The sequence below is a fragment of the Meriones unguiculatus genome, chromosome 9, assembly GCF_030254825.1.
Source record: "Meriones unguiculatus strain TT.TT164.6M chromosome 9, Bangor_MerUng_6.1, whole genome shotgun sequence".
In the NCBI taxonomy this organism is placed as follows: Eukaryota; Metazoa; Chordata; class Mammalia; order Rodentia; family Muridae; genus Meriones; species Meriones unguiculatus.
Genome location: NC_083357.1, coordinates 10,044,459 through 10,066,243, shown reverse-complemented (window position 1 = coordinate 10,066,243; position 21,785 = coordinate 10,044,459). Strand labels below are relative to the sequence as shown.

Here is a 21,785-nt window from a genome sequence, read left to right as displayed (position 1 = left end):
AACTCTCTTAATTCAACAATTAGTGGATCTTGGCCTAAGAAAAGATGCTTTCAGGAAAGACCTATGAAACAAAATAGAGGCCACAGGCCAACTAACTGTTAATAAAGGGCACAATAATAAGATCTACAGGAAAAGATAGTTTTCCCCAAATATTGTTGAAACAAAAAGATAACTCATAGAAAATACAGACCTCGAAAGCTACCTCACGAATAAACGTTTTGAGATAGAGAATAGACATAAAACTACAAAACTTCCAATCAGGAGAGTCATTCCTAATCTCAGTACTTGGAAGGTGGAGGCTAGAAGATCAGGAGTTCAAACTGGGCAAAGAGAGACCCTATCTCAAAAACAAACTCAAAACAGCAACACAAAAACCTACATATAACAGCTTCTGACCACAAAACTTATAAATGAAACAAAAGCTACACTGGATCAAAATTCAAGTTACTGTTAATAAAAACATCTTTAGGAAAATCAGGCTAAAGAAAAGACACTCACATCACATGACAAGAATCTGACAAAGGACTTGTGTTCAGAACATTTGAAGTCTCAAACATTAATAATAAAAACAAGCAGGGGATAAGAATGTAGAGTTTAGAACAGAGCCCTTTCCGGCATGTGTAAAGCCCTGTGTTTAGAACCCAGATCAGCAAAACAAACATGAAATGAGTAGAAATACAACCCAATTTAGAAAAAAGACAGAAATCCTGAACACACACCTCATATAGAAAGCACACACTGTGCTAACAATCTCATGAAATAATGCTTAACATTATTATCAACCACATTAAAACCAAGTCACTAGCAATCACATTAAAATCGAAGTGAGTTAAGTTACTGTAATAAATCTCAATGTATAGCTAAAATAAAAATGGCCACAGGAAGGACCAGGTGTGGTGGCATATTTTTTTAATTTTATTTTTATTAATTAGTTTATTCACTTTGTATCCCAGCTGTAACCCCTCCCTTATCCCCTCCCAATCTCACCCTCCCTCACTCTTCATCTCTTGTGTCCCTCCCCTAGTCTAATGATAGGGGAGGTCCTCCTCCCCTTCCATCTAACACTGATCTATCAGGTCTCATCAGGATTGGCTGCATTGTCTTCCTCTGTGGACTGGTAAGGCTGCTCCCCCCTCAGGTGGAGATGATCAAAGAGCCAGCCCATGAGTTCATATCAGAGACAGTCCCTGTTCCTATTACTGGGTAACCCTGTTGCACACTGAGCTGTCATGGGCTACATCTGTGCAGGTGTTCTAGGTTATCACCATACATGGTCCTTGGTTGGACCTGTGCCCACAGCAGATCCCTGTGCCCATATTTTTTGGTTCTATTGCCCTCCTTGTGGAGCCCCTATCCCTTCCTGGTCTTTCTATCTTTCATAAGATTCTCTACACTCTGCCCAAAGTTTGGCTATGACTCTCAACATATGTTTTGATAGCCTGATGGGTAGAGTCTTTCAGAGGCCCTCTGTAATAAGCTCCTGTCCTGTTCCCTGTTTTCTCCCTCTTCCGATATCCATCCCGTTTGCCTTTCTGAATGAAGATTGAGCATCTTACCCAGGGTCCTCCTACTTGATTAGCTTCCTTAGGTGTACAGATTTTAGTATGATTATCCTATATTACATATCTAATATCTACTTATCAGTGAATATATACCATGTGTGTCTTTCTGCTTCTGGGGTACCTCACTCAGGATCTCTTTTCTAGTTCCCACCATTTACCTGCAAATTTCATGATTTCCTTGTTTTTAATTGCTGAGTAATATTCTATTGTGTAAATGTACCACAATTTCTGTATCCATTCCTCCATTGACGGACATCTGGATTGTTTCCAGCTACTGGCTATTACAAATAAAGCTGCTATGAACATGGTTGAGCAAATGTCCTCGTATACTTGAGCATCTTTTGGATATATGTCTAGGAGTGGTATAGCTGGATCTTGAGGAAGCACTATTTTAATTGTCTGAGAAAGCACCAGATTGATTTCCAAAGTGGTTGTACAAGTTTACATTTCTATTTTTTTTATGGACCTATTTGTATTTTTCTTTTTTTATTTTTTATTTTTCTTTATTAATTACACTTTATTCACTTTGTATCTCCCCCCCCCCCCGTGGTTCCCTCCCTCCTCCTGTCCCAATCCCTCCCTTCTTCCACCCTCTGCATGCATGCCCCTCCCCAAGTCCACCGATAGGGGAGGTCTTCTTTTCTTTCCTTCTGATCCTAGTCAATTAGGTCTCATCAGGAGTGGCTGAGTTGTCTTCTTCTGTGGCCTGGTAATGCTGCTTCCCCCTCAGGGGGAGGTAATTAAAGAGCAGGCCAATCAGTTCATGTCAGAGACAGTCCCTGTTCCTATTACAATAGAACCCACTTGGATACTGAACTGCCATGGGCTACATCTGTGCAGGGGTCTTAGGTTATTTCCATGAATAGTCCTTGGTTGGAATAGCAGTCTCAGGAAAGACCCCTGTGCTCAGATTTTTTGATTCTGTTGCTCTCCTTGTGGAGTTCCTGTCCTCTCCAGATCTTACTGTTTCCCATTTCTTTCCTAAGATTCCCTACACTCTGCCCAAAGGTTGCCCGTAAGTCTCAGCATCTACATTGATAGTCTGCAGGGCAGAGCTTTTTAGAGGTCCTCTGTGTCAGCCTACAGATTTGGAAAAGATCTTCACCAATTCTATATCTGACAGAGGGCTAATATCCAGTATATATAAAGAACTAAAGAAGTTAAACAGCAAAAAACCAAGTAATCCAATTAAAAAATGGGGTACAAAGCTAAACAGAGAATTCTCTGCAGAGGAATATCAACTGGCAGAGAAACACTTAAAGAAATGCTCAATCTCATTAACCATCAGGGAAATGCAAATCAAAACGACCCTAAGATTTCACCTTACACCCATCAGAATGGCTAAGATCAAAAACTCAAGAGACAACACATGCTGTAGAGGATGTGGAGAAAGGGGAGCCCTCCTCCACTGCTGGTGGGAATGTAAACTTGTACAACCACTCTAGAAAGCAATCTGGCGCTTTCTCAGACAACTAGGAATAGCGCTTCCTCAAGATCCAGCTATACCACTCCTAGGCAAATATCCAAAAGATTCTCAAGTACACAATAAGGACATTTGCTCAACAATGTTTGTAGCAGCCTTGTTTGTAATAGCCAGAAGCTGGAAACAGCCCAGATGCCCCTCAGTGGAGGAATGGATGCACAAATTGTGGTATACCTACACAATGGAATATTACTCAGCAATAAAAAACAAGAAAATCATGAAATTTGCAGGTAAATGGTGGGATCTGGAAAAGACCATCCTGAGTGAGCTATCCCAGAAGCAGAAAGATGTACACGGTATATACTCACTCATACAGACATATAATATAGGATAAACCTACTAAAATCTATACACCTAAAGAAACAAATTAAGAGGACTCTTGCTAAAATGCTCAATTCCTATCCAGAAAGGCAAAGAGGCTGGACATCAGAAGAAGGAGAAAAGAGGGAACAAGTCATAAGTTTACATTTCTACCAGCAATAGAGTAGGGTTCCTCTTTCTGCACATCCTCTCTAGCATGTGTTGTCACTTGAGATTTTGATCTTAGCCATTCTGATGGCTGGAAATCTCAGGGTTGTTTTAATTTGCATTTCCCTGATGACTAAGGATGCTGAGCATTTCTTTAAGTGTTTCTCTGCCATTCCATGCACTTGGAAGGCTGAGGGAGGTGGGACTTGGTGAGTTCCAGGCCAGCCAGGCTTATAGGGTAAGACTCTGTCTCAAACAACATAAAAACCCAGCCAAACACAACGAACTGAGCAAACAACAACAAGCCGTACAAAGGGCTGACAAGGAAACAGAAGTAGAGATCACATATATCGCTGGCGAAACAACATGGCACAGTAATTCTGAAATACAGTTGGACAATCTCTTTTTCTTTTTCAGTCACAAGAAAAGAATGAGTATTTTTATTTGTAACAAATGTATCTGAGGGGGAAGAGACAAGTTTTATATCAGCAAATAGCTATAAAAAGAACATGAGCTAGTTGAAAGTGACAGTTTCAACTGTATGAAGGAAATATAAAAAGAAATTATAAACTCAAGATTTCAGCGTAACGAAATTCTTCTGATGAGTATATGTGAGTACCTCAGACTGTATATACATGATAGTAATGGCTTTTAAATTCTTGTAATACATACTATATTTATTGTTCTGAATTAGCTATATGCATGGAGTAGTATAAATTTTGTAATGGCTCTATGGGTTTGAAACATGCTGAAAACCATTTAGGACTTTCTTTCCAGCTTAACTATAATTTATGCCATTTCATTTAAAATAGGGTTGAAACATCTGGAAAGAAGTCTGCAATATAGCATTGAAATATTTCAGCGTTATGTAATACTACGGTAGCACAATTACTATACTAGGGAAGATTTATTTATTTATTTTTATTCTTTTTTTAAAAAAATATTTTGAGAGGACCCTGACTAAAATGCTCAATCCCCATCCCGAAAGGCGAAGAGGAAGGACATCAGAAAAAGAAGGAAACAAGAAACAAGCTAGAAACCCGCCACGGAGGGCCTCTGAAAGGCTCTGCCTTGCAGACTATCAAAGCAGATGCTGAGACTTATGGCCAACTGTTGGGCTGTGTGCATGGAATCTTATGTAAGGAGTGGGAAATAGTAGGGTCTGGAGAGGACGGGAACCACACAAGGAGAGCAACAGAACCAGAAAATTTGAACACAGGGAACTTCCCAGAGACTCATACTCCAACCAAGTACCATGCATGGAGATAACCTAGAACCCCTGCACAGATGTAGCCCATGGCAGTTCAGTATCCAAGTGGGTTACATAGTAATGGGAAGAGGGACTGACTGACATAATTTGATTGGCCTGCTCTTTAATTACCTCCCCCTGATGGGGGAGCAGCCTTACCAGGCCACAGAAGATGACAGTGCAGCCAGTCCTGATGAGATCTGATAGACTCAGATCAGAAGGAAGGAGAGGAGGACCTCCCCTATCAGTGGACTTGGGAAGGGGCATTCGTGAAGAAGGGGGTGGGAGGGTAGGATCGGGAGGGGAGGAGGGAGGAGCTTATGGGGGATACAAAGTAAATAAAGTGTAATTATTCTTTTACCGATTTCCATTCTCTCCCAGTCCTCCTCCTTACCACCCCTGCTACCCTTCCCACACCTGAGCCCTACCTCCATTACCCTCCCCACACCCTCATCCACCCAGTTCCCTCCTAGTTTGACAACTTCTTATAAAATTAATCATCAACAGTTTGATCTGAAAATGACATTTGTAGGCATGTAGCAATAGAAAACAAAAAATGTGTACCAATAAAAAATTATACAGAAGGGATCAGAGAGACAGCTCTTCAGTGGTTCTTCCAGAGGAAGATTTAATTCCTAACACCTACATGGCATCTCAAAACCAGCTATAACTTCAGTTCTAGGGGATCCAGTGCCCTCTCCTGGCATCTTCAGGCATCAAGAATAAAGTGGTACACAGAGATGTGGGCAAAACACCCAAAGACATGAAATAAAAATAATCTAAAAGAAAAATTGTTCAGAAGAATGCTCATAGCAGGTTTACTCACAACAGCTACATATCAGTCATAGGCCAACCACAGAATCAGAAGAATGAGATTCATATAAAAGAATTTACTGGAAGGGCTTGGCTCACACAACTGTGGAAACTAAATAAGCAGGTTTAACAAGCAGGCTGGGGCTCTCAGACATGGGCAGCAGCGGCTGTCCACCAGTGGATTTCTTCTGGGTAGCCTGTCTTTTAACTGACTGAACTAGACACTCACAGATAAAGGCAAATAATCACCCTTCTTAAGTGTTAACTACTGTGGACTTTTAATCACATCTATAGATTATCTTTACAGCAACACATGAATTCAGTTTTTGAAATCACAGAGGGTGTGGCTGAGCTAACACAAACCTGTACTAAACTTAAAAATAAGCCTGGCAAAGAGTCTCATGTGGAGGTTACAGTACCACCACAGGTTTGAGTTACCTAGACTACAGAATGAGAGTCTTTTGGAAGACAAACAAACAAAGGGGGGAGGTCCCAAAGTATAAACAGTCCCAAAGGAAATTAACAGGAAGATACAAAGCCAGTGGGGCTTAACACAGAACATGGTACTCGTAGATGTAGATGTTAACACAGTAGATGGTACTCGTAAAAAGCACAGAGCCAGGGAGCTCGCCCAGAGGGATGGACGCTACTTAACATGAAGCAGAGCCGCTACACACCCCAAAACATGACAAACCCAAGCAGGCGGACTCACTAAGCTTCAGGAAATACAGATGAAGCGTTTTGGGAGTGAAAGGGTGCACGGTGGTTGGGTGTCTTCACCATCTTCTTAAATATGTGAGAAAAAGAAAATGGAGAAGAAAAGAGGTATGCTGGTAAACCTTGACAAAGAGTATGGAAAGCTGGGTGTGGTGGCATGAACCTGGAATCCCAACTCAGGAAGCTGAGGCATGAGGATCATGACTTCAAGGACAGCCTGAGTTACAAAGACACCTCCTCCCCCAATGAAAATTTAATACATTCTTTTGGTGCTTGCTGAATAAGTTTGAAGTTTCTTTTAAATACACTATATACATGTAAAAGAGACATTTATATTTATGCAACATTATGAAAACACTGTTTTTGGTGTATGATTTATAATTTCCTACAATAAAGGCTAAATGCTAATTTCTAATTTACTGTATAGTATATCACCTCTTAAAATAATTTATTAAAATAATTAAATAATACTTTAATTCCATAAATTTACTTAGAATTTTTTTTTTTTATGCTACAAACCAAGAAACCAATTCTAATGTCCTTGCTGTTTCTTGTGCAGAGCTTCCTGGATCTGCAGGTATAGCTGGGTGCTCTTGTGTGCATAGCATCCACAGCGCATAAATACCACAAGTGAGATGGGAAGCCCTGTATTAGCTGAAGTTACAGCAGTAGGTTGAGAAGTACTCTACAGGGATTACATAATGGACTCTTTAGAGGCTCACATTCTCAGCAAGGCAGTAGCTCAGGAGACAAGCAAAGACACCACTGGGTCTTTGACAGCAGCCTATATGACACTGTGAGACAATGTCTCAGAAAAGAAAACTAGTCTTCAAAGACAGAATAGTGTGGTGAAAAAGCACCACACTGACATTAGGAAACACGGGACCCCCAGGTGAAGCTTCACTGGTCATGTGACCTTGACTAACCAACATCACCTGAAACTCAAGGTTTTTAATAGCACTCATCTCTCTCACCTCACAGGATCACTTAGAAAACAAAGACAAATTAAAATTAAAACTTCTTCAAAACCATGTCAATGAACTTAACTCTGCAAAGCAGCAGAGGAAACAAAGCTCCATTATCCGACTCTTATCTTAAAATGTTCTAGTCCACTGGCCTAAATGTAACAAAGAGAGCCAGCCAGGGATTGATTATGTTTTCTGTCTTCTGCCCAGCAGTAGACAAGTCTCACTTTTCCTATTCATAACAACAGCAACAAATGATGTCTACTTTGATCTTGCAATTATACAAAAACCCATTTCATTTTTTAAAAGTGAGATAGTTGAAAACTATAAAATAGCAATTGTTATGTTTCTACCTCAAGGGATGACAGTGTCAGTCTTCTTTTCCAAGAGAACTAAGGGTAGATATACTTCGTTTGCATCAGGGAAATTAATGCAGCCTGTTTTCTGAGCAAATTAAACCTTGGGTTTTCTAAGTAGGCAAGTTTTATGCTTCTATCACTCTCATTTGAAAAAAAATGAATGCTTTTAATGTATTTCAATAAGCCATGATGGAAATATAAAAGCCAACAGTGGGAAGAGTCATGAAGACAGAGCTTCTGAATTAGTGGGATAGTCTGCCTCGTGATAGACTATCAGGCCAAACAGACTTTCACTTACGGGAAAATTTTATCTAAAGTTCATGGCAGCATTATGAACTGTACACTTAGCAAGAAATATTTCTAGTTTCTCTTACTGTTAATAAAAGTTTAAGCTGTGTGTTTGTTGCACACCTGTAATCCCAGCAGTCTGGGAGGCAGAGGTAGCTGGATCGCTGTGAGCTCAAGACCAGCCTGGTCTACAAAGAACTTTAGCATGAACTGGGGAAAATATTAGGAAATTAACAAATTCTCCTTGTCAGTGGGTTGTGCCCTGGGACAGGCAGTTTATATGAAACCCATCTACCCCAACCTGTTTAGCATCACTCATCTAGTGGTGATCATGGAGTAGATTGCAACACTCTTGTCTTCAGTCTTCACAGTTAGTAAATATTTTGTACAGATAAACAGCATAAAAACATCTGATCTCTGAATCCTCTGGAAAACTCCAATAAACCTGGATGTCTCCCAACAGTCTGGAGTCACTTAGCCATGGGATATTTCTGTAGCAATGCCACCCCTCACTTTCTGTCTCACAAAGATGGCATGGAGTCCTGAGCCATCATGGTCTACTTCTGGTCAGCCTATCACTGCCACTGACCAAAGACATCCACTCATGCAGACAGTCCCGATGACCTGACTCACTGCTAGGCAGCCTTTACATATCAACTATTCCTCTGCTCATGAAGTTTCATCTCTAGTTATATGTAAACAGCTGATTTATGTGCTCACCGAGCAGAAGACGATAACCCCGTGGAGCCCCTTAACAACTGACACCAGAGCTGTATTCCAGATGCTTAATTCTTTTACTCCATTCATACTTCAACTCATAGCTACTATAGGGGGAATCACAGCAAACAGAAATAACACTGTCTGAACAAAAATATTTGCCTGTTTGCATGACCTGTTTCATATTCATTTACAAGTCTGATAGCAACCAGATGTCCCACAATGATGACAAATTTAATTTATTTCCAATTTTTCAAAACTCTTCTACAGATTCAGGCAGCACAGTCACAGTCATTAGGTCACTGAGCTTAGCTGCATCATTGAAGGAATGGAATTGATCAGGCAGATAAATTGCAGTGCATGGGTAAGAGCCTCCTAAGAAGGAAGATGGCAGAAATCCAGATACCAAATAAATGATGAAATGGTCATTTCCATTAAGGGAACATCACATCATGGATATTAATTAGGAAGCACTGTAATAAAGTTAAGTGCATGTGGGAAAAAGTGCTGAGTTAAAAGTCACCCCAAATGTCCTTAGCTTGAGGTAATCACAAATCTGAAGGAAAGTCACAAATCTACAATTTTACATTCATTTTACAATAGCTGCAGATAAGTCAGAGATCCCTGATAATTGCAGAGTGACCCTTTTTTGGGTTGGGGACAAGTGATCTTAAGCAGGAGAGGGATGGATGCAAGAGACAGAGACAGAAAGACACACACTGATGTTTTCCTTCTAATATTCCCAGGGAAAGTGACATCCCTTACTTACTATAAGAGAATTAAAGTAAACGAAAGAAACTACCTTTGTATTTAAATGTTCAGTATTTTACCAAGGTTTATTAATCTATTTTTTTTAGAGGACGTAAATTCTTCTTGAAAATTGATGGGATATTTTGTTGTTAAGTTTTTAACTCAATTCCTCTAAAAATTAAAAATCTTTAAAAATGACCATCGACATGTCAGTGACGGGAGCAGTAAAAACCTCGACTCCCAGAGTTCATGAACAGAGCAAGGCAAATGTTCAGAACCTTGAGATTACAACAGGCACTCAGCAGTCCTTCCCTCACCTTTCCTTCTGTAATCTATATGCTTTCACCTACCCCAATAACTTCCCAATCTCATCCATTTTATGTACGTACCTACGTGGTAATCAACAATTATAGACAGACATGCAATACAAGAGCTGAAACAATGGTGAGAGTAAAGAGGTGTATCTTTCCAATTCAATACAATTTTGGAAACAACTTCAGAATTCTAGAAGAAATTATTCATTTTATTAACTTAAAGTAAGAAACTAAGACTCTAAGAAATTCCTTTGCTGAGGTTCTAATCATAAGTTCCCATGTACGCAAAATAAATTTTGTTGTTTGTCTTACCTCACTGAACCATCAGATCATGTGATGTGAAGCCATTCTAAAAAGCAGCAAAATAACTTTAAAACCATAACTACCATGGAAACCAGCAGCCCAGCAGCTGCCAGAGAATATGCAAGAGTATTGACTTTCCTTCAAAGTCATATTTTCTAAGAATGATCATTAGACCTTTCCTCTGGGCAGATCTTATGCAAAATGCTGTCTTGACTTTACAAACCTGGAGTTTGCCCAGTGTGAAAAGCTTAGTCTCCAAGAGTTGAATGAGGACAGCATGGAGACTGCCTTAAGTGGTTACCACATAGGGCAAGTAATAAACTAACCAAAACGTCCAAGGAAAGCTAATAACAAGATGTCAACAGAGAGCTTAGTGCTAGTGCATTTCCTGGGAATGCAGAATACTATGTGATACAAACACCCAGAAAAACCTGAGAAAGCCTTCAGCTTTCTTCACTGCCCAATCGTGAAGCTTCACAAAGACAGAAGTTCAGGCTAAGCAGCATCTTAGCTGTGACCTGATGGAAGGTTGATGGTGTCAGCATGTACACAGAGCACTTCAGCAAAGCAGGAAGCTTACTGATCCCAGTCATTTAAGAAATCCACACAATCACTAGCTAACTGCTAATAAACTGAACTGAATCCTTAGTGATGACACTGAACAAACAGTACAGACTCCACAGAATCTGTGTAGAGAAGAAATGAGATAAACAATAAAAGCTAGTAACAGTAACTCTGATAAGGAAGAATCTAATTTTTAGGGTTGCTGTATTATTTAAAATGTTCAGATCCCATCATCAACTACAACACAGAATCCTAGACATGTGTAAAGAATAAGATAGGAAAAAAAAAAAAAAAGATAGGATTGATGGCCCACAGCCAGGAATAGAGTAGTCAACCGTAAACCAGTACAAGTCAGTTCTTTTAAATATGTTGAAAGAACTGAAAAAAAAAAAACAAAAACAAAAACAAAAACAAAAAAAAAAAAAAAAAAAAACAAACAACTAGTGCACCCTCAAGTGCACCAACATATATACTAGTTGGAAAGGAAAGAAGGGGCCTGGGGCTGGCGAGAAGAGCTTGCTACAAAGAAATTCTGAGTAAAACCCAAGTGAAAAAGGAGGTATGGTGGCACATGCCTGCAATCCCAGTGCTGAGAAGGCACAGGCAAGTGGATCTCAGAGGGTTACTGCCAGGCAGCATAGCCTATGCTGGAAAAGAGGTGGACAGTGTTAGCATCTGAGGACAGCATCTGAGGACAGCATCTGAGGGTGTCCTCCAGCCTCCATGAACATACAAGCACATGTAAATATCATTTTATAGCTGTATGGGTACATAATCACACACACATACATTAAGGCCACAATTTAATAAATTTGACGACAAAACTAAATCTAAGCATTTCAGAAACTCAATAAATTCCAAGTAAAATAAAAAAGATTCATACCCAAAGAAATCATAATAAAATTGTTAATAGACAAAGACACCTGAGAGCAAATCAAAGAAGAAAATTAGATACTCTCCTAAAGGTTGCCTGCAAATTCTGAGGCCAAGAGTGTGGCATCAAGACTGGAGCTCAGTCCTGACTTTATCACGCACCTCTCTGCATGGAATTCAGTTTTATGTACATCTGATATAAGTCATGGTAGACTTTTTTTTATAACAATAATCCAAATTTTTCCATTCAAGGAACTACAGTTTCCTATACTAATCTCAAAACAACTAAAGAAAACAAAATTCAGTTCTATAGGCTTAAAAAAAAAAATCAGTGACTGATTAAATGTTTTGGCTTCCTGTAGATATGTTCTTTTAGTTACTCAAATGAAAAGTGTCACTTAGATATGACAAAAAAAATTTTTTTAATGGGAGATAAAATGTATTACTACTCAAGACATTTTTAAGAAAACAACTTTGAACAATAAATTTCAACTATTAGGTCTAGGGCCAGCAAGATGGCTCAATGAATAGAGAAGTTTGCCATTGAGACTGATGACCCCAATTCAATTCCTGGAACCCAAATTTTAGAAGAAGAGAACTAACATCCCCAAGTTGTCCTATGACCTTCACATGAGCTGTGGCATGAAGCCAACCCCCTCACACCAATAAATAAATAAACTGTAATAAAAATTAAATACTGAGTCTAATGGTCACAGAAAAGAAATGCCTTGTCTGGCAGCTTTTAATCTTCATTGCAGGGATTCAATATGACAACACTGTGCAGACAGACAGACAGACACACACATACACATACACACTAACCTGTGATAATAAGACACTCATTGTGATCCAGCACCTCTGTGAAGAGCCGTGAAACAATCAACTCAGGATTGATTAAAAAGCGGATTTCTTCCTGTACAAGTCCTGCACCAGTCACACCACCTCCAACAAAACGATTTGCAAAATCCACCTAGTGGAGAAAAATGTAGTATCTAAACAGTATTTAAGACACCTACAGACATGACAAAGACACACACACACTCTATTAATGAAAACCAGTGCCCACATCTTCTTAAGGCATGACTACAATAGCTTACTCCTTCCATCTCAGGACTGCTAACATCTCTGTAGATTTCTTTAGGTTCCCAAACTTACTAAGGGACCAGGAAAATGAAGTCTTTAGATAAAATATTAAATAAAAACCTTGTCTATCTCGAGGTCATTGTCTTAGCGTACTTTGAGGTTTCAAGGTCATTTCCCTACATCTATTATTCATCCTCCCTTTGTCTATTTTAAGTGACTTCAAGAAATCAAACCCTTTATTTTCAGCAGCTGTTTTTGTTCTGTGGAAGAAAAAGTGACAGTTTGTTTGGTGTTGTTTTTAAAATTATTATTAATTACACAATTTATTCACTTTGTATCCCAGCTGTAGCTCCTTTCCCCATCCCCTCCCAATCCTGCCTTCCCTCCCTCTTCTTCTCCTATGCCCCTCCCCAAGTCCAATGAGAAGGGAGGTTCTCCTCCCCTTCCATCTGACCCTAGTCCATCAGGACTGGCTTCTTTGTCTTCCTCTGTGGACTCGTAAGGCTGCTCCCCCATTTTGTTTTTGTTTTAGTTTTGTTTTTTTAAGGTTGTTCGAGACAGGGTTTCTTTGTGTTGACCTGGCTGTCCTGGAACTCACTGAGTAGACCCTGGCCTCAAACTCAGAGATCCATCTGCCTCTGCCTGCTGACTGCTGGGATTAGAGGTGTACACCACTGTGGCCCAGCAAGAGATAAAATTTTTCTTCCAAATTAAACCCCAAGCCAAGCTGCATGAATACTACCAACTACTTTAAAACTATATCTAATAAAGGCGAAAATAAAATCCAGTATAAGAAAAAATATAATTTTATTAATATATGTAATTCAGTCTTTATGTCTACATTGGCATGTCTGTTCCTGTTTCAGGATGTAGGCAAGCGTTCTACAGAATGAAAGCCCAATTAGCTCCTGAAGATTCATGATCCTCAAAGGAATGCAAAGTCAACCTGCTGTATTACTTCAGTTTTAGGCTGATTATTTAGATTACTTAGACTGTTTAGATTATTTTCAAGAGTTAGAATATATATAATATAAATATATATAATCATACACAGGTAAAACAACTTATCATGAACTGTAAGAAGTTTTTCAACTACTATAAAATATAAGATCTCTCAAAACTATTCATATTTTCTAAAACAGTGAAATGAAAACATGAAGCCAATTTTATAGAAGAGTAGAGCAAGAATACAAATCTTCAGCAAAAAATATGAAAAGTCAGGGATTAACAAAGAACAATATATTTTTATATATTATATATTTCACCTTATATACTTTCATATTATATATATTTGTTTTGTTTTTTATACATAAGATCTTAGAAAACCCTGACAAATCCTGACAAATTACTGAAATGAGTATATAGAAAACCACGTATTTGGGATTGTACTCCAGAATACTAAAACTGAAAATAAAAACCCAGAATACTTATTCATCTTACAAAGAAAAAAAAACAAAAAACCGATTTTGGTAAAACTAGTCTATTGACTAATTACCTACCTACATATGAGTTTTCTGGAAGTGAATGATGTGTCTTAAATATTTATTAAGCATTATACTGGGAACCAGTGGGATACACAAGTCATGTAGGTCCTAGGACTGGAAGTAGTACTGGACTGTGCAGCTAGCCGTGAAACAGTACTTGTCTGCATGTGCAAGGATCTGAGTTTTATCCCCATTGCCACAAAAAGAAATTCAAAAGTATGTGGCCTCTGGCCTCAAAGGATTTGCAATCTAGATGGAGTTCAAGTACACAAGCAGAGAGATTATATAATTACTAATGAAGCTCTGAGGATGTATACTATGCTTTCTCAATAATGGAATGAAGTATAATCTGAGCACAAAGAGAATAATGCAGCTTTATAAAAGGAAGCAGCATTCAATTCTGAGATGGCTGACAGGCTGAGGGGAAATAAAATACTGTGTGAACAACTGCTGGAGAAGACTGTAAACAGCTTCCCCATCATTCCTAAAATGTAGAGGGTATCACACACGGGGATAGAGATGATGATAAGGTGGTTTGGAGTATACAGAAGTTTTTAGTCAAATTTTGAGGTTCTGGGAAGGATTCATTTAGCAACTTAGACCAGTATTTTATTAAGATAACTTGGCACAGTCTTAGTTTCAAAAATATACTGGAAGGATGTAAAATTAATTATATAGCTACTGAATAACTGCGAGGGTCTCAAATAGGTCTGTGGTAGAATATAGGAAAGAGAAGAAACCTAGCAATTTCAAAAATAAAATGGATAGCATTTGAGAAATGCTAACTAACTACCAGCTACATGACCATCATTATGTTTCTACGAATATAAATGGGGTCTGATATCAATATAACTTGATTTTTACTGGAATCAGGCACATAATTGAAATAAGAAGATATGACCTATTAAATTTACACACTATGTGATAATTATGAAAACATACCACGTGATATTATTGTTTACTCTTTGACAAAAAAGACCAAAGACAGTCATTATATGAAAGGTGGACATATAACTACACTATTAAAGAAGAAACAGAAACCTAAGCTTCTAGTACTTACAATGTTTTTAATAAAGGGCTCTCTGTAACAGGTGAGAAACCTGCTCCAGTACATGAATAAAACCACATGAGTTTTTCTTAATGTTTAGCCAGTCATTTTCTAAGTCTTACTTTAAAGGTACTTGTTCAGATTACTCAGCTGCATTGTGACTTGATGAAAAGAGAGAAATGATAACACTCCTTACAGAGGTTTTGTTATTACCATTCAACATAATATAATTTATACACTGCATAACAAGCTTTTGGAGCACTGCAATACAATATTCCCTGTTCTCCTGGGGAGATGTAGCATGGGTAGAAAGAGCAATTAATAGTGCCAGAAGCCTTTATAGTAGTCTTTTAACCTACCAAGGCCCCACATTTCACCTACAATATATTGCAGGCAGGTGGGGAGAATCTCAACCCTGACTGTTGGCAAATGATTTCTTGTCGAATTGTTCTGTAACAAGAGGTCAACATTCCTGTGGTGCTAACTAGCATTAGCATTGCTTAGTTCTTAGGTACATTATACCTCCCTCATTTTATCCAGGACTTTAATGTAGGAAAGGACTGCAAAAAGAAGGAAATGCAGCAAAAAGTGATATTCACTGGAACAATTTTTAAGCATGCTGAAAATTTATTTTTCAAGAAGAAGAAAAATTATGATTGGTTTTTTTTTAACCATGAAGAATAGGTGTGTGTGTGTGTGTGTGTGTGTGTGTGTGTGTGTACATGCACATGTGGTGCTTGTTTGAGGCAGGGCCCTGCTATATAGCTCAAGCAGATCTTGAACATGCTTTGTTTTGAACTTGTAACAATCCTCCTAAATACAGGCATTACAGACATGTGTCACCACATCCACCTGAAACAAACTATAACTGGATAATATAAAAAATGCCTATAATCCTGGTACTCAGAAGACAACGGCAGGAGGGTCATAGGGTTAAGAATACCATGGATTATAGAGTGAGTCTAATATTAGTCTGAGCAACACAGTGAGAACCTGTCTTACAAAAACTAAAATAAACAGCAAAGAGAGCATGCTTCTTTTCAGATGTTATATATTAATATGCTACAGGAAAATTTGTTCTAGAAACTATACAAATTTTTAGTTACTTTGGAACATATGTCTTTGATCTCATTAGGCTTCTGTCTCAGACCATCAAATGTTAAAATTTGAGGCCTAGCTTTTTAATCATCATTTATTTTCGGGTTTTGGGGAAGAGATGATAGTAACAACTTCATAACAAAGGTTAAGGAATACTTAGGATTACCTGATTTTCCACAGGGAAAAGACAGTACAAATAGCTACATCTGTACTTTCAAAGTGTTCTATTTGGGAAAGAAGTCTGTTCTACCAGTCAGTCTTAGTTGTCTGCCTCCTACAACCAAACAAGGCTTTTGGTGGGATACAAATATCTCTAAGTAGTCATGATTTAGGGCAAAAACAAGCCTGTAAAGGAAAAGAACAAAACTGCCTACTGACAGCTTGTCAAGACCATACCCTGGGAATTTCATCTTCTGTCAACCCACAATCAATGTCTGAACCAAGAGGACTGATGTTGTCCAGATCTTGGGATTTTCTGTCAAAAGCTTTTATAAGAGGCACATGAGCATACATGGGCAAACAGCAGCTGTCAAAAGTGATCTGTTTTGTGGTTTTCTCCTTACCTTTTTGCATTAAATCAATTTAGGAGACAAACAGGAGGAGTCTTAAATGTATACATTCTTCTGCTATTTACCTACCTGTAGCATGCCTCGGCCATTGCCTTCTATGGTACCCTCGTAAGTGACATGTAATCGTGTCAGAGGTTTTTCACATCTACAATGTAGAAGGTATTTTCTTAAGGTAAGTAATTCACAACACATAAGTCTGAAAATACAAATGACTATGAACAAGCAAACAAACGAAACAACCCTGAACCTAAAGCCAGAAATAAATGTTAACATTCCCAGTATGGATCCTCCTATTTTTTTTTCTCACTAAAATATGCACATTTGCATTAAAATGGGACACAATGTTATTTTCCCCTACATAATATTAAGAGTTAAAAAACTGTCTCAAGTTACCAAAATGAAAATATATAAAATTTTATTATTATGCTTGAGTTTGCAATCTAATATGAAAAATTTGACAATTACCTGCATGGTTCTTAGATAGGCCCTATTTTCACTAGTTTAATAACTAGTGTATAGAAAGGGGGGCGAGTGGGATTCTGGTCTATAGAATTTCTACATTAAATTTTTATATTAAACCTTAGCATGTATAAGTAAGTAACTCAGAAAGCACAATTATTTTCTTTTTCTTTCATGAACTATAGTTACTGAGATATTGGCCTGTATTATATCAAGTTGTAATTTTATTGCAGTAACAACATTTGAAGATGTTATTTTTTTCGGGGTGGATTCCAATCACTCCTCCAATTGCTTACTGAATAAAAAACTTAAGCTATATTAGGATATAACAGAGATGAGACTCAAGCTAACTTAAATAGTATTCTTAGAATGTTTTTGGAATAGGTGGTGAATAAACACACAAACACACTCTCATTCATACACACCCACAGTAACACACACCCTCACACACAATTTAGAAGTACTAGTTATTGCTAAGACTTACTAACATTTTAATTTTGAGCCCATAAATATTTGTGGCCAAACTCTACTATAAAGGACAAATAAGTTTAACATATTTAACACAACTTCTGTTCTAAAACTTTTATTTGAATTAACTCAGTTAATTATCAGAATAACCTCCACTGTATAGATGGAAAAGAAAAATACAGAAAGCATTTAACTGATTTACTCAAGCTAATAAATAAAAAGCAGTAGAGAGTTGCCTCTCATTGATCAAAACTGTTACTAGTATATTACGGTTTTAGAAAAGATCATATAATCTTTTGAAGAAAGTCTGTAGGTTTGGATTTATAATAACTATTATATTTTTGTTTCTTTGTTTTGTTTTCATATGTATATGTGGATGGGTGCCTGAGTGCCACAATACTTACGTACAGGTCAGAGTACAACTTGTGGGAGTTGGTTCTCTACCTTACTCATGTGGGTTCTGGGAATGGGGGCATGATCCGGAAATCTGTGAGCTCTCAATGAGGAGTACTATGGTTGGCAGTATTTCTCCAAAACTGAAGCTGGCAACTATGTGTACCAGTTCCCACTGTAACTAGGGAATGGCTACATAAATGGCGTGGTTTGTTTGAAAATTCCTTTAACTTCCTAGTAGCTCTCCACTTTGGTCTCTACAAATACTCTACACTCTTGAGCCAAGAACCAAAGACACAGACTATGGCTTTCTGTGATTAACCAAGTCTAGGAAAAGTATATGCTAATAATCGAGTCAAATGTTCAGTTCTAGGCACCACATTTTAAGAGAAATCAATGAAATCAAGATATGTCAAAGGTAAGTTTATGTTTCAAAATAAGTTAATATAGACTTCTGTCAATATAAGAAGTAGAAGAAAGCACTTTTAAGATATTTTTTAAAAAAGTTCAAATGTTGAAGAACTTTACAAATCAGAATCACTAGTTGTAGTGCCAGAAAAAAAAAATAATAACCTAATGGGGTAAGGGACTTACTTAAGCCATGATTTTGGTGAAATACAATGTTAGGTACTAAGTAGCTAACAATGGATGGACTGAGTTAAAATAGTGAATTTCCCTTCAATGAGCCCATATGGGCTCCACCTACCGAAAGGACAACAGAGTCACTGGCATCTATTGGGCTCCCCAGGCCCCTTTCATCTCTAACTGCCAGGGTTCCACGTAGATTTCTTTCCTGGCTTATGATCTCTCCATGTTCATGTTGTTTACTTCTATCTACTTCTCTCTAGTAAGAATCATTCCAATCATGCACTTAAGTCTTTTGAAGTTCTTCTTTCATCTCATAAATAAACATGTCTGATGACCAAAGTATCACCTAAGCAGACTGGTCCTTTCAAATTAACTACCATAAGAGCCATTCTCCCCATCACTAATTCTGAACAAAATTACAAACTATGAAAAAACAAAAACAACAACAAAAATGAAAGACACTCTCTTCCCCTCGTTCTCCTTGTTTGTTTGTTTTTCAAGACAGTTTCTCTGTGTAGCCCTGGCTGCCCTGGAACTCACTCTGTAGATCAGGCGGGCCTTGAACTCAAGAGATCCACCTACCTCTGTTTTTCAAGTGCTAAGATTAAAGGCCAAAACATATTTCTTAACATGAAACATATACCTAAACTGCACACAGTGTAAGTTTTCTTATATATATATATTTTTTTGTATTTAAAAAGCTGGCCCATTTTCTTTAATCATTAGAGATTTGCTTTGGATTAGGAAATGTATTAACTATTTCAGAGTATTGAAGTTTTACAAATGTGGATTAACTGAGACTGGCTATCACTCTGTTCAGAATTTCCAGATAAAACATATGAAGAAAACTATAATTAGTGAGGAATCCACAAAATCTGTCAATTTTGCACATAGAAAATCAAACCTCAAAATTCCTGACATGCCAATTCTAAAACATAGTAAATGCAATGTTTCTCTGTATTGTCCTCCAGGAAGAAAATCTATTACAATATAAACACTGACTGCAAAAGGGTGTCAACATGGATGTTCCACTTAATAGCAGCATCTTCACATATAAAACCCCTCAATTCTAAACAAAACATGTTCCAGAAGGCTAACCAAGTCATGCATGAGCATTTTATTAAAGGGCACGTTAATAATAATAATAACCATAGAAGAATCATTGTTTGGGAAGAAATTCCTTGTATGTTGGGCAATCAAAAATTGAAAATGCATCTTCCCAGGCTAGAGAGATGGTTCAGAGGTTAAGAGCACTGGCTGTTCTTCCAAAGGTCCCGAGTTCAATTCCTAGCAACCACATAACCATCTAAAGTGAGATCTTGTGCCCTCTTCTGGCGTGCATGCATACATGCAGACAGAACATTGTATAAATAATAAATAAATAAATCTGAAAGAAAGTGAGAAGGAAGGGAGGGAGGAAGGGAGGAAGAAAGGAAGGAGGAAGGGAGAGAGGGAGGGAAGGGGGAGGGAGGGAGGGAGGGAGGGAGGGAGGAAGGAAGGAAGGAAGGAAGGAAGGAAGGAAGGAAGGAAGGACAAAAAACAAAAAACATCTTTCCAAGAGCTGTAAAAGAGAATCTCATGCTCAAACAGACCCTGCAATTCTAAAGTTGACGGTTCATTATTACCTTTCCCATTCTGGAAAATCCTCAAGACTCTGTCTTGTAAATGTCACCAATCCAGTAGGTTCTACAGAAGTAATAAAAGACACACACACACACACAAAGTATTAATTTCTAATTTAAATATACTTAACCAAAGAATATGACTACCAACACCTTTAAAAGCAGGCATAGTGGTGTGTGTCTACGATCACAGCACGGGGGGAGGGGTGGAAGCAGGAAGGTCAGAAGTCCATATTCATTTCCAGATGATGCTCATTCTATGATCCACTAAACCTGTAGATGGTGAGTCCTTGGATACAGAAGATCAGTTATACAGCAAAGTAACAATGAAAAATATCTAAGACTTAGAAGCTAACTTCTGGGTGTACCCTTTTAGACCATGTCACTGGGCTTAGATGTTAGGCAATAGCTCTGCTCAGATACATAGGCATTTTACCAGAAGGAGGAACTTTCGTGTTCTAAGAATTTAGGAAAAAAAGATAATCTGTTTTCAAAAAAACCAATATATTTAAAAGAATAAAAATTAAATATTACTAATGTAAATAATTTTGGAGAAAAAAAATGTTGGATTACTGGGTTTTGTTTGTTTGTTTGTGTTGTTTTGCCAGTCAAAAGCAAAAAATTAATCAGCTGGCCAGAAGTAATTTGTCTGCTTCAGATTAAAGAAGAACAAATTAAAAGGCTGATGCCACGTTTGCTTTCTTCTGGGGAAAAAGGGGCCCTTAAGCAAAAGAAGGAGATGTCAGAAACTATTAGTGGTTTTGGTTTTGAGTCCAGTGAAAGCTTAGCAATAATTTCATTCTTTCATTCCTGCGGACAATTCTGCATTTCTCTACTCCTAGTAAAATACAGAACAACTCAAATATTATAGAGGCCAGTGGTATTAGAACTAGGACTTTTTATTAATAAAGATCTTAAAATAAAATAATCCTTAGATTATTTAAGACAACTGCACAGCATACTTAAAGCTCACAAGAAATTAAGTAATCCAAACACCGGAGAAGCAATAATATATACATATATATTTATATATACACATACATATACATATGAAACTAAAGTCTATCTTATCATTCAATTCTTCAGCAGAGAAATGGGATCGTTAAATATGGTTTACACATAAGAGAGACTTAAAAAAATGCAGACAAAGCAAGTGAAGGAGAGAATGACATGGCTCTCCAGACAGAACTAGAAATATGTCTTCAGAGCATGTCTGAGTTTTCAAGTTTTAAATATTTAACCTGTAAGATTCTTTATTTCTAAACGATATAAAATAATTTAATTACAGCTTATACTCCTGAAGTCCTCATCATGAATATTAAATACATATGTTTAACCAAATTGAGAAGTAGGTCCTGTTAGAATTATGTCTTATCCATTCTAAAGCTAGGTTTTATTTTGTTTTCTTCCACCTTGATGAAACTAGCGCACTATTTTACAGTGGAGCTCCCAAGGCAGTGGTCTAGATTAAAACGAAACTTTCCCCCAAAAGGTTGGTGTGCAGCATTGACTTGAGATTGGATCAAATCCTGTTGCAGGTCTATGCAG

The 21,785-nt window shown here is 37.7% G+C and overlaps 1 protein-coding gene across 5 annotated transcripts in view; it reads right to left on the bottom strand.

Moving 5' to 3' along the window:
- Window positions 1-21,785, bottom strand: part of Parg (poly(ADP-ribose) glycohydrolase) — a 110,255-nt gene that overhangs the window by 26,592 nt on the left and 61,878 nt on the right. For all 5 annotated transcript variants that reach the window (XM_021641728.2, XM_021641725.2, XM_021641726.2 and 2 more), the window contains exons 11-13: window positions 20,241-20,301; window positions 16,777-16,852; window positions 12,248-12,395 (exon numbers count right to left, since the gene is read on the bottom strand). In XM_021641728.2, the coding sequence (XP_021497403.1) occupies window positions 12,248-12,395; window positions 16,777-16,852; window positions 20,241-20,301 (285 nt within the window). The remainder of the gene's footprint in view (window positions 1-12,247; window positions 12,396-16,776; window positions 16,853-20,240; window positions 20,302-21,785) is intronic.